The sequence below is a fragment of the Neolamprologus multifasciatus genome, chromosome 23 (genome assembly GCF_963576455.1).
Source record: "Neolamprologus multifasciatus chromosome 23, fNeoMul1.2, whole genome shotgun sequence".
Lineage (NCBI taxonomy): Eukaryota > Metazoa > Chordata > Actinopteri > Cichliformes > Cichlidae > Neolamprologus > Neolamprologus multifasciatus.
The window spans coordinates 6,112,636-6,127,066 of record NC_140460.1 but is presented as its reverse complement, the minus strand read 5'-3'; the positions used below and the strand labels follow the sequence as shown (position 1 = coordinate 6,127,066).

Genomic DNA, 14,431 nt, shown 5'->3' with positions numbered 1-14,431 from the left:
GAGGCAGACTGTTCATTGGATAGTGTGAAAGTGTCTGCTGAGGTGATGAAGGGAAGCCATATGCTTTTTGTTTTTGAAAGAGTGTTGCAACACAAAACAAGCACACAACCCAAAAAAACGTGCTAGGTTTGGTCCAGATGTTGCAAACGGGGAGCCAAAAGTGCCTTGGTCCGACAATACAAGTGGATAGCATAGAGGGTATTTTGTGCTGATATAAATACAGGTGTTCCTTGAAAATCTGGATCTCCCTCTGCTGTCTCTTGAGCATAAAGAGTTTTAAAACCACTGGTCAGAGGTATCACGCTAAAAGAGATGAAAACTACAGCTATATAAAGTTTTTGCAATATTGAGCTGTGGATTTTTGTAGGGTTTCTACCATAATTATTAAGGACAGTGGAGCAACTGCTGTCATGAGTTGATGCTATATAAATAAAACTGAACTGTACTGAATGGATTGTGTTTATTGCATTAGAAATATGCCTCATCGGGGCCTTAGTTTAAATGACTATGAGATCATGCTGTAGTATAGGCATGTCCAGACCCTTGGTCAGAGCTGGACTGGCCATCGGGCATACTGGGCATTTGCCCCAGTGGGCCGATGGTGATTTTTTGTTTTTATGGTATTTTATGTTTTGTTGTAACGGTATAAACAATGAAAGCTGTTGGATTGGCCAGATGCTGGTCGATGTGTAAAAATAACTCAGTTGTTTGGTGGTGGCTATGGCGGAGCTTCCACAGAGGCCAGCAGGTGGATGAGGGAAAGGTGAGGCAAGAGGAGGAGAGACCCGAGGCGGCCGCCGGTCCGAGTGTCAGGTGAACTTCAGGTAAGAAGTTATGACCTGCAGTCTATCTGGGTCAGATATGAACCAAATTTAGGTGGAGTTTATTTTCGATGTGCTAAATTGTTATAGTCAGTCACAATTACTCGTACTGCGTACTAGTTAGCATGACGGAGTTTCTATACAGCTGGGTGGGTGCTATGATGTTAATGATAGTGAACTTTATTTTAGTCATAAGGTTAGTTAGTTAAGTTGCCAACCGTCCCGTGAAAAAAAACCCTTCCTTGTAATCGGAAGGTTGCCGGTTCGAGCCCCGGCTTGGACAGTCTCAGTCGTTGTGTCCTTGGGCAAGACACTTCACCTGTTGCCTACTGGTGGCCAGTGTCCAGCAGCCTCGCCTCTGTCAGTGCGACCCCAGGGTGGCTGTGGCTACAATGTAGCTTCCCATCACCAGTGTGTGAATGTGTGTGTGAATGGGTGGATGACTGGATGTGTAAAGCGCTTTGGGGTCCTTAGGGACTAGTAAGCGCTATACAAATACAGGCCATTTACCATTTAAAAACTGAATCATCCCGTATTCAGAGAAAGTATTACGTGTTTTGTATTGAGCTGAAAAGGAACACAGTTTGTCCCGGACTTCAGCTAGAATGGAAAAAGACACAAAGCTGGAGTTATTCTGCATCATTACGCTGCACAGCTGCCTCTTTTTTCTCATTCCCTCCCTCTCCTGTTGCTACTTCAATCATGAAACTGATCAATGATCAGCTGATCGGCTTTTCTCTCTTGTTTGTTTATCGCTCACTTTGCGCCAGAAAGAGGAAACCAGCGGAGGTCGCGTTAAACAACAGCAGCACGTTTAAGCTTGATCAGCTGTTGTTAGAATTTATATAATATTAATTTCTAGTATCAGCTGATGTTTGCTGGAGCCACAGCTGTAAAAGCTGCTGGTCATGATATCGGTTTGGATATGTGGTGAGAGGGAAACAGAAGAGTAAACCAGGAGAAGTCCTTACTGAATCATCAGAGCTGAACAGGTGATGGAGAAACAGGTTTATCTTTTAGGTGACATGAATGAGTTGAAGGGAAGTTATGAACTGTTTCTGAGAGACAAAAAACACCAGGATCCTTTTCTACGTAGCTGACAGCTGGTAACTGTGCAGGGGCGGGTCTAGCAAAGTTTTGCCAGGGGGCCAGGTAGGGTATTAACAGGGAGAGGGGGGCACAAAGAAATACTTCTCTTTCTTATTCTCATTTAAAATATCTAGTTTTTAATAAATAATTATCAGAATCTTACAACCAAAGTTTGTATCTGATGTAAAATCTATAGAAATCATACATATACCAACAAGGCAGTGTACGTCACCGTCACAACAGCGTTTGTGTCACGGTCCTGGGTCGGTTCGACCCAGCATTTTGAGTTTCTTATGTTTTGGTTTATTTTTGCATTATGGATTAGTTTTTATTCTCTGGTGATACTGTTTTGATTATAATTATATTCTGATTCTTTTGTTATCCGATGATGATGATGATGATGATGATGTTGATGACGATTATTTCTGGTTTAGGTTTTGTTATCTTGCCCTCATGTTTGGTTTAGGTTGCCTGTGCTTATTCTTCTCTGCCCGTATGTCCCTCTGTCTGTCCGTGACATCATTATGCCTGTTTACGAGTCTGTGTCTCTGTCTGTCGTGTGCTTCCTGTTTTATTTTGTAGGTCTGTGTCCTATGTCAGTGCGTTCAGCTTTGTGCTCTCCCTGTCTCGTCAGTGTAATCAGTGTCAGCCGTGCCTCCCAGCTGTTTCCTCTTCGCCCCGTTCACCTCTCGTATTTAGTGTCTGTGTCTTCCCTACTCGGTGTCGCGTCGTTAACGTCTGTTCACCCTTGCTTCCTCTGAGTGTTCCGTTTGCCAGCCAGCCTACCTGCCTAGTTATTCTGTTTTTCCAGTTTAGTTAGTGTTTTTCTGTTCTGCTTCTTACCAGCAATAAAGCTGTGTGTTTTGACTTACTTCCGCCTCAGTGAGTCCTGCATTTTGGGTCCTCTCTTCCTGCCTGCCTACACACAGACATGACAGTTTGTTTTCATTCAAAGGCTTTATGGCTTTTCTTATAATACCTGGTGGGCCGGTCTCTAGTCAAAATGCCCGGGCCAATTTTTTTGGTGTAAAACAGTGGAGGGCTTTGTAGTATAACTCAGGGTACTCTTATTCTTCTTAGTGCAGGTTTCACACATGAGCTTGACTCAAGCTTGACAGTCCTGGAGCTGGCTGACCTCAGATGAATGATGACCATTAATAGAGATATATTAATTCTGTCTACGGTGTACGTGAGATGAGATTTTTGTTTGTGTGAAAGGATATTTCCCTAATGGTGTTTTGGGTTAATCTCATTTGTGTGTGTGTGGGTGTCTCTGTGCGCAGTAGGCCAGCCATGTGCATGTGCACATACTGTATGTAATGGAATTTCAATCATGGTCAATCTGATTAACATCATTACCAGGCCCATTAATCTTCCTAATGGCTGTGATCCTCTTATTGCAGGGGTGGAGACGTCCATTTTCGAGGCAATTAAACACACTTTTTGGTAATGGTGAGCAAATAGGAGAAAGATCAGTTCTAGGTGGGTGGTACTGTCTTTTCTTGGCATCTGCTCGGGACAGACGGCTGATCCAGAATAGCTTGCTGCTGCTGATCAGGTCTTATTACAACACAAGTGGCTGTGGAGCTTGCCAGAGGGCAAAAACTTAAGAATAAAGAGATGAAGCTTTATGGGGTACCAAAGAAAAACTGAATGGATATTAGCATGGTAATGCTGACTGGCACTAATTAAACTGCTCTATGTGGCCAAATATTTAAGTCCACAATGAACATGAGTGGAAGAGCCAAGGAGCTGTATTTAGCTCTTCAACTGTTTGGCTTCATTTAAAATAGGATTTGCAAACAATTCAGGACAACAGGAAAGGACACCAAACACCATAATTACATACTAAAACAACCACAGCAACACATCTCGGGTTCTCTGTTCATATTACAAATATAGAGCATGATCATTAACTTCTCAGCTGACCACCTGCACACGTGGGTCTGTCATGTGCACTGGATAATGGGATGGATTTACCTGTTACTACCACACACCAAATCTGGCTGTTGGTACTTCGTGGCTTGTGTAGCCACTAGGTAAGTAAGTAAGTAAGTAAGTAAAACTTTATTTATATAGCACCTTTCAAGATAAAAATCACAAAGTGCTTCACAGAAGCTAAAACCTAAAAATAAAAATCAACCAAAAGCAAGTTTAAAAAGATGAGTTTTTAGCTGTTTTTTAAAAGCGACCACTGAGTCCACAGATCTCAGGCTCAACGGGAGAGAGTTCCACAATCTGGGGGCCACAGTTCCAAAAGCTTTGTCGCCTTTTGTTTTCAGTGTGTTGGACAGCAAGCAAGCCCTGGTCATAGGGGTGGGTTTTTATAATCGATTTATCGATTAAAATCGATTCTGCCTTGGATAACGTAAAATCGATTCATTAAAATCCTGAATCGATTTTTTAATATAAATTTATTTTGCCCGAAATGCCAGAATCTCTGGTGAAATCTCACAAAATTTCAACAACCACCAAACAGCTAAGACAGTAAATGAGAGCAGGAACACGGATTCTGCACAAAGACTTAAACACACAGCGCAACCCGCGGATCAGAATCAGTGATATGTCGCCTTTCTCACCTGACCGCACGGACACGGTCGGGGCTGAAAGCCGACAGCTCGCTGATTCTGATCTGTCGGTGGGTCCGCGCTTTGTGTTCACGCCCTTTATGCGCTGATTCTAAAGCTGTTAGTTTTATCTCTCTCCAAACAATATTGACCAAACCAGCAGCAAAAGAAGATCCAAACTACACTTCACATAAACATCGTCATGTATTCACTCTTACTTTTACTGTTTTGCTTCAACCACGATGCACAGCTCTCTCTCTCGCTCTCCCCCTCTCTCTCTCTGTACTGTTTTCTGCATTATTCGCTTGCTTGTTACGCACAAGTCTACCGTTGTTTACAGCGCTGTCGGCCAATGGTTTTTTTTTTCGTTTTATATACTTCCGAAAAGAAAACCTAATTTCTGCCGTTCAATACTGAACAAATTTAAACTTTTTAGAATTATGCAAAATGCAAAACGCTTAGCCGTGTCTCTAATAAAACCGCTGTAACTTCAGAGGTAATGTTCATGTGTTGATTAATGGTTTTCTTTCGTTTTTGATGTACTGCAGAATATTTTTATAAAATCCCAGGCCAGGAAAATCGCCTTCATGTTTTTCTATGTTTTATCCTCAACTACTTTGACACAAAGGCATCTGCTGTGACGCTCACACCTTTGATAAAGTCTTGCGTGTGTCAGCTTCCTTTTTATAGATACAAAAATATGTAACTGTACTGATCTGAATTATAATATTTCTGACTGTCAAAATTTCCCAGATTCAAATCGAAGTGAATTGAATCGAATCGAATTAAATCGAATCGTGGATCGAATCGATTCGGGACCTTGTGAATCGGAATTGAATCGATTCTAGAAATCAGTGACGATACCCAGCCCTACCTGGTCACATGACCTCAGGGACCTGCTGGGAATGTATGGATGTAAAAGTTCACTTATATATGTTGGTGCTTGTCCATGCAGATCCCTGAAAGTCAAGGTCAAAACCTTAAACTGGATTCTGAATTTAACGGGGAGCCAGTGCAGCTGAATCAGCAGGGGTGTGACGTGGGAGTACTTGGAGGACTTGGAGGACTTGGTCAGAAGCTTTGCGGCAGCGTTCTGAACAACTTGCAGACGCTCCAAAGAGGCTTTACATAAACAAGTAAACAAAGAATTACAATAATCCAGACGAGATGAAACAAATGCATGAATGACAATTTCTAATTCGGAGCGCGATACAATGGGACTCAGCTTAGGAATGTTTCCTAAGCTGCTCCAAGTGATAAAAACAGGAGCGAACCAAAGATTTTACAGGTAACAAAAGCTCAACACTGCCCCTAGCATCCTGGAGCACTTCCGTTGTGTTTTGTATGTGCTTCGGAGTTTCTACGTGTTTTGTCTCTAGGGTCCCCCATAAATATACTTTTATTTATTTACTCCACATAAAATGTAATAAATAAATCATATAATAGAAAAACCAACTAGTCACATTTCAACTTTTAACAATTTAAATTTTCAGCTTTTTCCTATTAAACAAATTTAAAGTGAAACAACACAAAACACTGCAAACCACAACACACTCTGTCATATGGGCCTACATGAATACATTTTCTGAAAATAGTTGTGGATGTGACGTTGTTGTCCCTGGCTCTCTTTCTCTCTCTTTCCCTCCCACTCTGTTCCTGTGCTACTGCGAGTGTAACTACCGCCCCTCCCCCCTCTAACCAGCGCAACCACAAGGCTCGCGTGCGGAGGGAAGCGGAAAAAAGTGCGAGAGAGAGAGGGTGAGAGAAAGAAAAAAAAATAAACAAACCGCGTCGTTCACTTCAAAGAGTCGGCTCTAAGAGCCGTTTTGTTCGCGACCGACACATCACTAGAAGCCAATTCTGGGAAGTAATGGCATGCACCTCAATACACACATCCTCCATTACGACCTCAGCCTTGACAGTCTTCAGTGGACAAAACTGTGAATGTCTATTTTGGACGCTGCAGATTCTAACCTAAGAAGCTGTTGCTTGGCCTCTGGATTGTACACTGAGATACAGAGCTAATCAACAGGGATGAACCTTGACACAAAAGTCACTCCGTCACACAAGGTTATGTTTGCTGTCCCAGTAGGTTGATGTCTGTGGTAAAAACTCAGATCTATATACCTGATTAGTCAGAATGGACCTTGTTTAAGTGCTCTAAAAATAGCAGCTATGCTGGAAGCTAACTGGAGGTGCATGAGGAGATGACCTTGAATAGATAAGTGCCCATGAAAAGAGATGTATGATGATATTTTGGTGATGTCACACACCTTTTTTGTATGCCATTCATGTAACTTAATGCTGTCTACCACCTAAAATCCTAAAAATCTTTATGTTAAAAGATATGGATCATACTCAGGTAGTCATAAACCTTTCCAAGGCATGTGCTTGTTTCACATACGTAAAACTCAGAAGTCCTAATAATTGTAATTAAATCAATTTTTATCCAGTTTTTTCCTATTAAGTTTCAGGTTATGGATTCATTTGCTTTGGTGAAGCTACCACAAAAGTTGAAAAAGATAACATTTGCAGAAAGAATATAGCACTATCAATATCACTTACTGTACAGACACTTATATCAGGGCCTGCAGGGTCAACTCACTGCAACAAATGGTGATATAGATTTATTTAGCTCAGACTTTGCTCCTTAAGGCTGTTTTCAACGGCAGCAAAATCAAGTCCTTTAAGGTCCGTCCACAGCTGAACTATAGCGATATTTAATACTGAGGTAGGGAAAACATAAAAGGGAAGGTCAGGTGTCATCTCCAAGTATGACAATAAAGTACAAAAGTAGATATCACTCACTGGCCTCTAAAAGCTTTGTGCAGGAGGCAAAGGCAGCCATCCAAGTGACAGCAGGTTAGGCTATTATTACTAAATCAGTACTATCATTTAAACTGAGCAATGTCTTCTTTAAAAGTGACTGGCGATTACAAGTGTCACCGGATATTTCTGACATATAGCGACGTGAAATAGAAAGCGTGAGGATGCCTATCTAAATCTTCAGATGTCCTCAACACTGAAACATAAGAATCTTCAGTTGAAAAATGGAAGCATTTTATGTCGATGTTACCACAAGTGGACAAGTTTAAGTATCTCAGCGTCTTGTTCACAAATGTGGAAGGTGTAGAGTGGATGATTGACAGACGGACTGGTGTGGCAGTGACTCAGAAACTGTTGATTGTGTTGAACACAGAAAGCGAGCTATCGATTTATATTCCTACCTTCCTCTATGGCCATGACCTCTGGTTAGTGACCAAAAGAACAAGATCGCAGATACAAACAGTGGAAATGAGCTTCGGCCAAAGGGTGTCTGGGCTCAGCCTCAGAGATACGATGAAGAGCTTGGTTATTCGGGAGGAAATCAGCAGAGAGCTACCTCTGCATTAGTTCAGTTGGTTTGGACCTCTAAATAGGATGTACTTCCTGGGCACCTCCTGGATGCCTCCTAGCTAAAATGCTTCCTGCATGTTCTACTATAAGGAGGCATACAGAGGATAAACTGAAGAAATTATATGTTTTGGCTGGCTTGGAAACACCTCACTGTCCCCTTGGAGGGGATGCCTAGGGAGAAGTAGGTCTTGGCATCTCTGTCCCTGTGACCCAGACTGTGGCAGAAAATAAATGGATGAATGGATGTGGGTATCATAAACAATCATAAACTAAGTGGACGGCTATGCTGCAAACAGAACTGCACATAGGCCTCAGCTCCTGACAATGAACATGGTAAACATGAGGCGGAAACACTAGGGAGGTGGCATCAGCATGGTGCTGCTGTTACTACGCTGTTGTTAGCATTTAGCTCCTAGAATGGCTGTGTCAAAGTTGCTAGAGTCTCATTAACCGAGCTTTCAACTTGGAGATTTTATATCCACCTAACCTCGGGCATGCTCAAGTGAGCTGTCATCTAACATTGCAGAAAAATAGCAAGACTCATTGGCCCTTGAACGTCCAAATTTGTCTTCCTAACTTTAGTTTTTCTGCAGAGTAACAACATCAGACAGAGCTGCACTCGGTGCCAAATCTGCTATTGTCCCGTTTCTCCTTACTCACCTCTGATGAAGTTCTGCTCAGCCACACTGTGGATACTGGCCAGGTGGCCATTGTGCTCCCTGCAGTCCTTTTCAGCGTCCTCCCAGGTGTGTCTGCGTGTGAAATATCTGTAGCAGTGGCCGTGAAACTTCCTCCATGTGTGCTCGCAGCCTTCGGTGTCTGCGGATATGTGGGAGGGTAGTGAAAGAGAAGGGGAAGATAATTGAAAAAGACAGTTATTAGTCAATTTAAATCCACATGGGAAGACAAGTAAGATTTTTTTTAATTGTTAAAACACCCACATGGTGCTGCACGGGAAAGAGGTAGGACGATTTGGGCATTAAGAGAGGGAGACCATCATTAATTTAGTGTTTATGTTTGCATCCACGCACAACATGTTCCTGTTCTGCAGCAAAAAACAAACAAACAAAAAAACCCTACATGGTGTTGCTGTTAGTGCCCTCTGTGACACCCCTCTCTGCCTCCTTGCCTCCATTTCTGGCTCTGCTGGTGTCTTCTCCTCTTTGATTTGCCTCGGACTTTTCATCTACAGCAGAGGCAAGTCGCTGGTGAGACAGCTTAGTCCAGTGAAAGGGCGTTTTAATCTATTCAAATGACAACAATCCTTAGAAATTGCTTCCAGTGTGCAGTGCTCGCTTGGTAATTAAGCCCTGTCACAGCCCTGTCAGCACAGTGTCTGTCCCTCCCTCTCATCCCCACCCCCCCAAACCCTTCCTCCTTCTTTCCCTTCATCTTTCCCATCTATTCTCTCCTCATCTCTCTGGGGGTTAGCTGTGCAACTGTGAGTTGTAATGCGGTGTGTGTTTGGCTTCTCATTTTACGCTTTGGACTGTGCACGCGCGCATGTGTGTCCGCGAATATACGTGTATAAGTTTAAATGTCATAGTTGATGTGGTTCAGGCTCGATCTGTCAGTTGAGCCACCTCCAGTTTTCCCTCATCCTCACCATCTCTCGTGCCCCTTCCCTCTTTGTGAGGATCAGGGAAATGGCCTCAGCTTCTCCCCCCAACAAATGTGAAGCGACACCAGTAAATTGGGCAGTGCAAATTGGGCCGTATGGGGCCCTGCTTAGTATGCAGAGAGATGCTGTCTTGGCCATGGAAAGAAGAGGGAGAGCAGAGAAGAGAGAAGACAAGAGGAAAGGAGTCCGTAATGAAAGCTTTTCTTTACAGGAATATTAAAGAAGGGCTTCCAAACCTTTGCCTTTTATACTGTTAAGCTCTCCTCCTTTCAGAGTGTTCAGGAACATTGAGGTACTCTGCTGTGAAGTGCAATGACGCAAGTTCACAAAACGCAATGCACTGGGTCACCGTAACACCGCCTCCTCAGGTAGAGCTACGTTTTTTTTCTGAAAGTGAAGTTTGGAAAAACTCTCCTTGAATTAATATAAAAGTCCAAACTTATGAAATACAGAACCATTGTTTCTTTTTTGCTGCTTAATGCATTAGGTGACTCAGAAGATGACAAGTATCTCTTCTGAGTGTTAGAGTGACAAACTTACTGTCAGTCAGCCACAATAACGAGCAAAGTATAAAACGGCTGCACAGTGTGCAAACTCCTACAGTCTACCCACCATGCAACAACATGTTACTGGATATTTGTACTTTAGGCTTAGAAGATCATTTCTTTATCGTGTCTCAAACAATAAACATAGAGCAGTGCTATGTCATTAAAATAATAGACAGATGATCATGTTGGCTGAATGCATGTGCACGTGGGGCCAGAAAGAGATGCAGAGAAACGATTAATGACAATAATGTTTGCACACAGTATGTCGGTGAAATTTGTCATGGCAAGTGCCTGTCCAATTATCTGACTCGTTAAAGCCCCGGTGGCACTCTCCACTATTTAAAATTCAACATACATCCACTGGCCTCTTTGACATGCATTCATTCAACCCCTTGCAGGAGGCCTGAAGAAAATCGGTTCCTACATAAAACAAGAAGTCCATTCTCTAAAATGAGTTGTAGTCACACAAAGGTCAGACACATATCTGGGCTGCTAACAATATGTTTTTACTGGGCTGAGTATAAAATGGCGTCAGAGCCCAAAAGCCTCCATCAAATGTCTGATCAGGTTCATCGCGTTGTGTTGACTTACTAATAAAACAGGGTCGGTTTTTTAAAGGATTTCATATGGGCAAGGCTGATGTTTTTGAATATTCATCATTTGAAAAAAGCCGACCCACTTTGTTCTTATTTTAAAGTCTAATATGTTGGTTACGGCAATTACGAAAAAAACCCCAAAAAACATCCAAAATCTTGTCACAGCAAAGCGCACATGGATACACTGGGCAGGATGACTAATGCCTAACCCAAAGCAGATCATCTTTAAGGAAGACAGACTAAAGGAAGTGAGATTTGAGCGTCCACAAGACATGGATCAACATATACTTATTAAAACGAGAAGATTTAGCACTTCCTTACATATGAAATGAGGTTTAAAATGCCAGCTGTTTGATGTGAATCATTAACCTACAAAAAACATCTCTATATAAATACATTTTAGTCACAAAAAGTACAGCAGCGAATCTTCAGACCACTGTTTTCCTTGAGTACTTGCTGGGAGAGTATAATTTAGATACTTGATGATTTATCCTATATTTGAGATAAAAATGGCCTCCTTGTCACACTTTGCAGCATCTTTTTACTATTTATGGGTTGTAGCATTACCATCTTCAAACTCAACCACTTGTTCAATTTTTTTCAATTTTTTTTTTTCAAATGTACAACTTTAAAGTTTTGTGGCAAAAGCATTGATTAAATCTGTCCACAGAAAGATATATTCACACCTGCAAAAGCACAACCCCTCCACAAGAAATGGATCTATAGCAGCATAGTCCCCAATCCCCAGGCCGCAGACCGGTCCGTGAGTCATTTGGTAACGGGCCGCGAGAGTTGAGGCTCGGGTGTGAAATTTATGGTTTTCAGGGTTTTCATTGGTCGTTATCATTATTTTTTTATCGTTAACTCAGTTTCACTGGGTCTTTTTCTAGTGTGTCATGAATACATCTTCTTTTTTTCTGGTACCGGTACTGGTTTTATTTTGTTGTTTTTATCCGTGACACCTTAAAGGTCGGTCTGTAAAAACATTTTCGGACATAAACCGGCCTGTGGCACAAAAACCGCTGGTCTATAGTATCTCTGGATGTGTCAGAGCCCAAAATCTTCCATCAAATGTCTGATCAGGTTTATCGTCTTGTGATGACTTACTCATAAAGCATGGTCATTTTATTAAAATCATCAAGAGGACTGCTTTCCAGATTACCCTGGTTTTGTTTAACACTGACTTCTGGGCAGTGGTGTAAGATGAGCACACATTTGGCTACTACTGTATTGTAAATGATGTAAATGTGGAGTATCACCTCATTTCTTTTCCTGCTCAAATGTCTCTTGGTAGTCTGGGGAATTAATCTGATGACCTCAAAACGCGCTAATGACATGAAACCCAATTAGCCATTTTAACAGTTTCAGCCTCCTCTGGGCAGCTCACTGGCTCTCTGGTCCGCCCCGCTGCTTCAGAACAAGATGAGCCCGGCTTTAACATCACGTTTGGATTTATGTGGAGGTTGTTGCTCATTTTAGAATGAATTGGCTTTCACATTATGGGGACTTAGTGCTGCTGGTTCTTTTCCTTTACAAACAAAAAAGATGGTAAAAATGGTTTTGTCTCAATAAGTGAAAACCCTCACATGTAAGCTCAGCTGACACTCTAAGAAACACTATTTAACCTAAAAATATAACTTCCTGGCTATCACTGATGAAAAAATAAGAATCTAATGGCTTTTGCTTTTGAGGCATCTTTGAGTGAAATCCACTTTAAAGCTCTTGAGAACAGAAATGTTAAAAATCACTAATGACTGCAACAGAGAGCAAAGGCAAGGGATAAAGGTGAGAGAACTGAAGTCCATTAACAGCACTCTTCTTGTTACAGAGCATGAAAAGGCATTGGCTGGTAGAGGCAAAAATAACTTGTTGATTTGCACAGACCAGTTGAAAGTGTTCATAAATCTGTCTGTATATAAAATATAAAGCTATCTCTGTCTTTTACTTTCATTCAAAATAAAGATGACTAATGTGGTCGTTTAAATTTTTTTCATGACTCATAAAAAGTTTCATTAAGTATTATGAAGCTCAATGAACTCAAGATCATACAGTAAAAACAGAAAAAGAAAAAAAGAAGCATAAAACAGCAAAATACCCCCGACAAACATTTGTCTTTAATTCTTGGTTCCCTAAGCCTGCATGTTTATTAGTGATAGGACGCCAATAGCCTTTCCCCCCCCTTAATGCTTGCTTAAATAATCTTCAAAGGAAAAAGAACAGACTGCTCAACCAACAGAAGGCCTGTGTGGAAAAGCTTTTTCATTTGTTTGGATATGGCTATGCTGTTGATGCTGCACCCCTGGGCTCCAGCCAAACAACACAGTTGAATAAGTTGAACCTGGCTCAACTTTTTCTGCAGTGCAACCCAGTGTCATCTATAATCAGCCAAATCCATGCAGCCGCACATCCCTGGTGCATTACTTTGTAACTGTATCTATATTTCTTACCACGTGGGTGAGACCAAAAGATAAAAAAGTTCCAAAAAGTTGCAAAATGCTGTCACAGAGCTTTCACATGACTGACTATGCAGTATTTTGCTGGCATAAAGCTACTATATGAATGTTTGATGCAGTATTTTATATACAGTCTATGATGAGCCCTAAGGAAGGAAAGGGATGGATTAGGGATGCTTCGCAGGGGACGTGCTGAATTCTCCAGCCGTCCTTCGTGCAGATAGTACACTTCTGAACACACAAAGTCGATTAGCATTTGCCAGCACAGTGTTATCTTTGGTCTTCTGGGACCAAAAATCAGTCACTGCTGCTGTCATTTCCTCTGCTGACCGCAAACACACTCTTTCACTCTGTCATCACATCCGCTAGCTACCTGCACAAAGTGTTTACCCACATGGCAGCTGGTACATTGTATTACAATCAGGAGTGAGTCCAGTTTGGCTCATGGAAGTGGAGAAAGGGTTGTTATCTACAGGAACAGGGACAGGAGAATCAGGGTAGGTGTCACAAAGAGAGAGACAAAACACACACACGCACACACACACTGACTGACTCACACACATTCTGCTATAGGGTCCACAGTGGGAGTCAGTGAGTATTTAAGGTTACCGTTGCTCCCAATTAGGCATTAACCAGTCATTTTAGAACAGGGGCTTTTCATAGGCTTCTACATAGGCTTGAGAAAAAAAGTGGAGTCTGAGGAGAACGAAAAACGGGAGCTAAGAAAGCAGTGAGCCACAGTGTGGGAGGGCAGAGAAGAGAGAGACAGAAAAAGAAATCGAAAGTAAAGCAAGACAGAGAGAAAGAAAAAGGAGAGATCAAAAATAAACAGGCATGTTTTCTCCCCCTCAGATCTTCAACCTAGTCTCTGCTGATTTCTTCTCCCACTCGCTGACAGTGAGGCTCAAAGCCAGACATCACATCAACCTCTTCAAATATTTAGACATTATTCAAGTCGTCTTCTTTTTCCCGTTTTCCCTCTGTCAGGAGGAGGGAGACGTAGGGGGTACATTTCAGCGATTAATATTCCCACAGACTTTAGTGAACAGCAGTTAGGAAATAAAAGGCCATACGCTTCCAAGTTGACTGATTGGGTCGTTTATCCACATCACCAAGTGATACTTCTGCTGCTACTCGCCTCTTTTAGATCTCCTGAATGATGAAACGCCATGTGCTCACGTTTGCGCGTGTTTGCGTGTGCTGCCATTTTGTGTTCTCCCCGTTTGAGACTTTGAAGGCTGACAGGCCAGTGTTGCCATTTGCAAGAGGGCAGAAGACAGGAGTCCAGAGAGAGAGGGAATGAGTGAGAGAGACGGCGAGAATCTGCTGATAAAGGTGAG

The 14,431-nt window shown here is 42.1% G+C and overlaps 1 protein-coding gene across 3 annotated transcripts in view; it reads right to left on the bottom strand.

Annotated features, from left to right (window-relative positions):
* Positions 1 to 14,431, bottom strand: part of ncanb (neurocan b) — a 202,129-nt gene that overhangs the window by 29,175 nt on the left and 158,523 nt on the right. For all 3 annotated transcript variants that reach the window (XM_085152483.1, XM_085152482.1, XM_085152481.1), the window contains exon 12: positions 8,534 to 8,692. In XM_085152483.1, the coding sequence (XP_085008609.1) occupies positions 8,534 to 8,692 (159 nt within the window). The remainder of the gene's footprint in view (positions 1 to 8,533; positions 8,693 to 14,431) is intronic.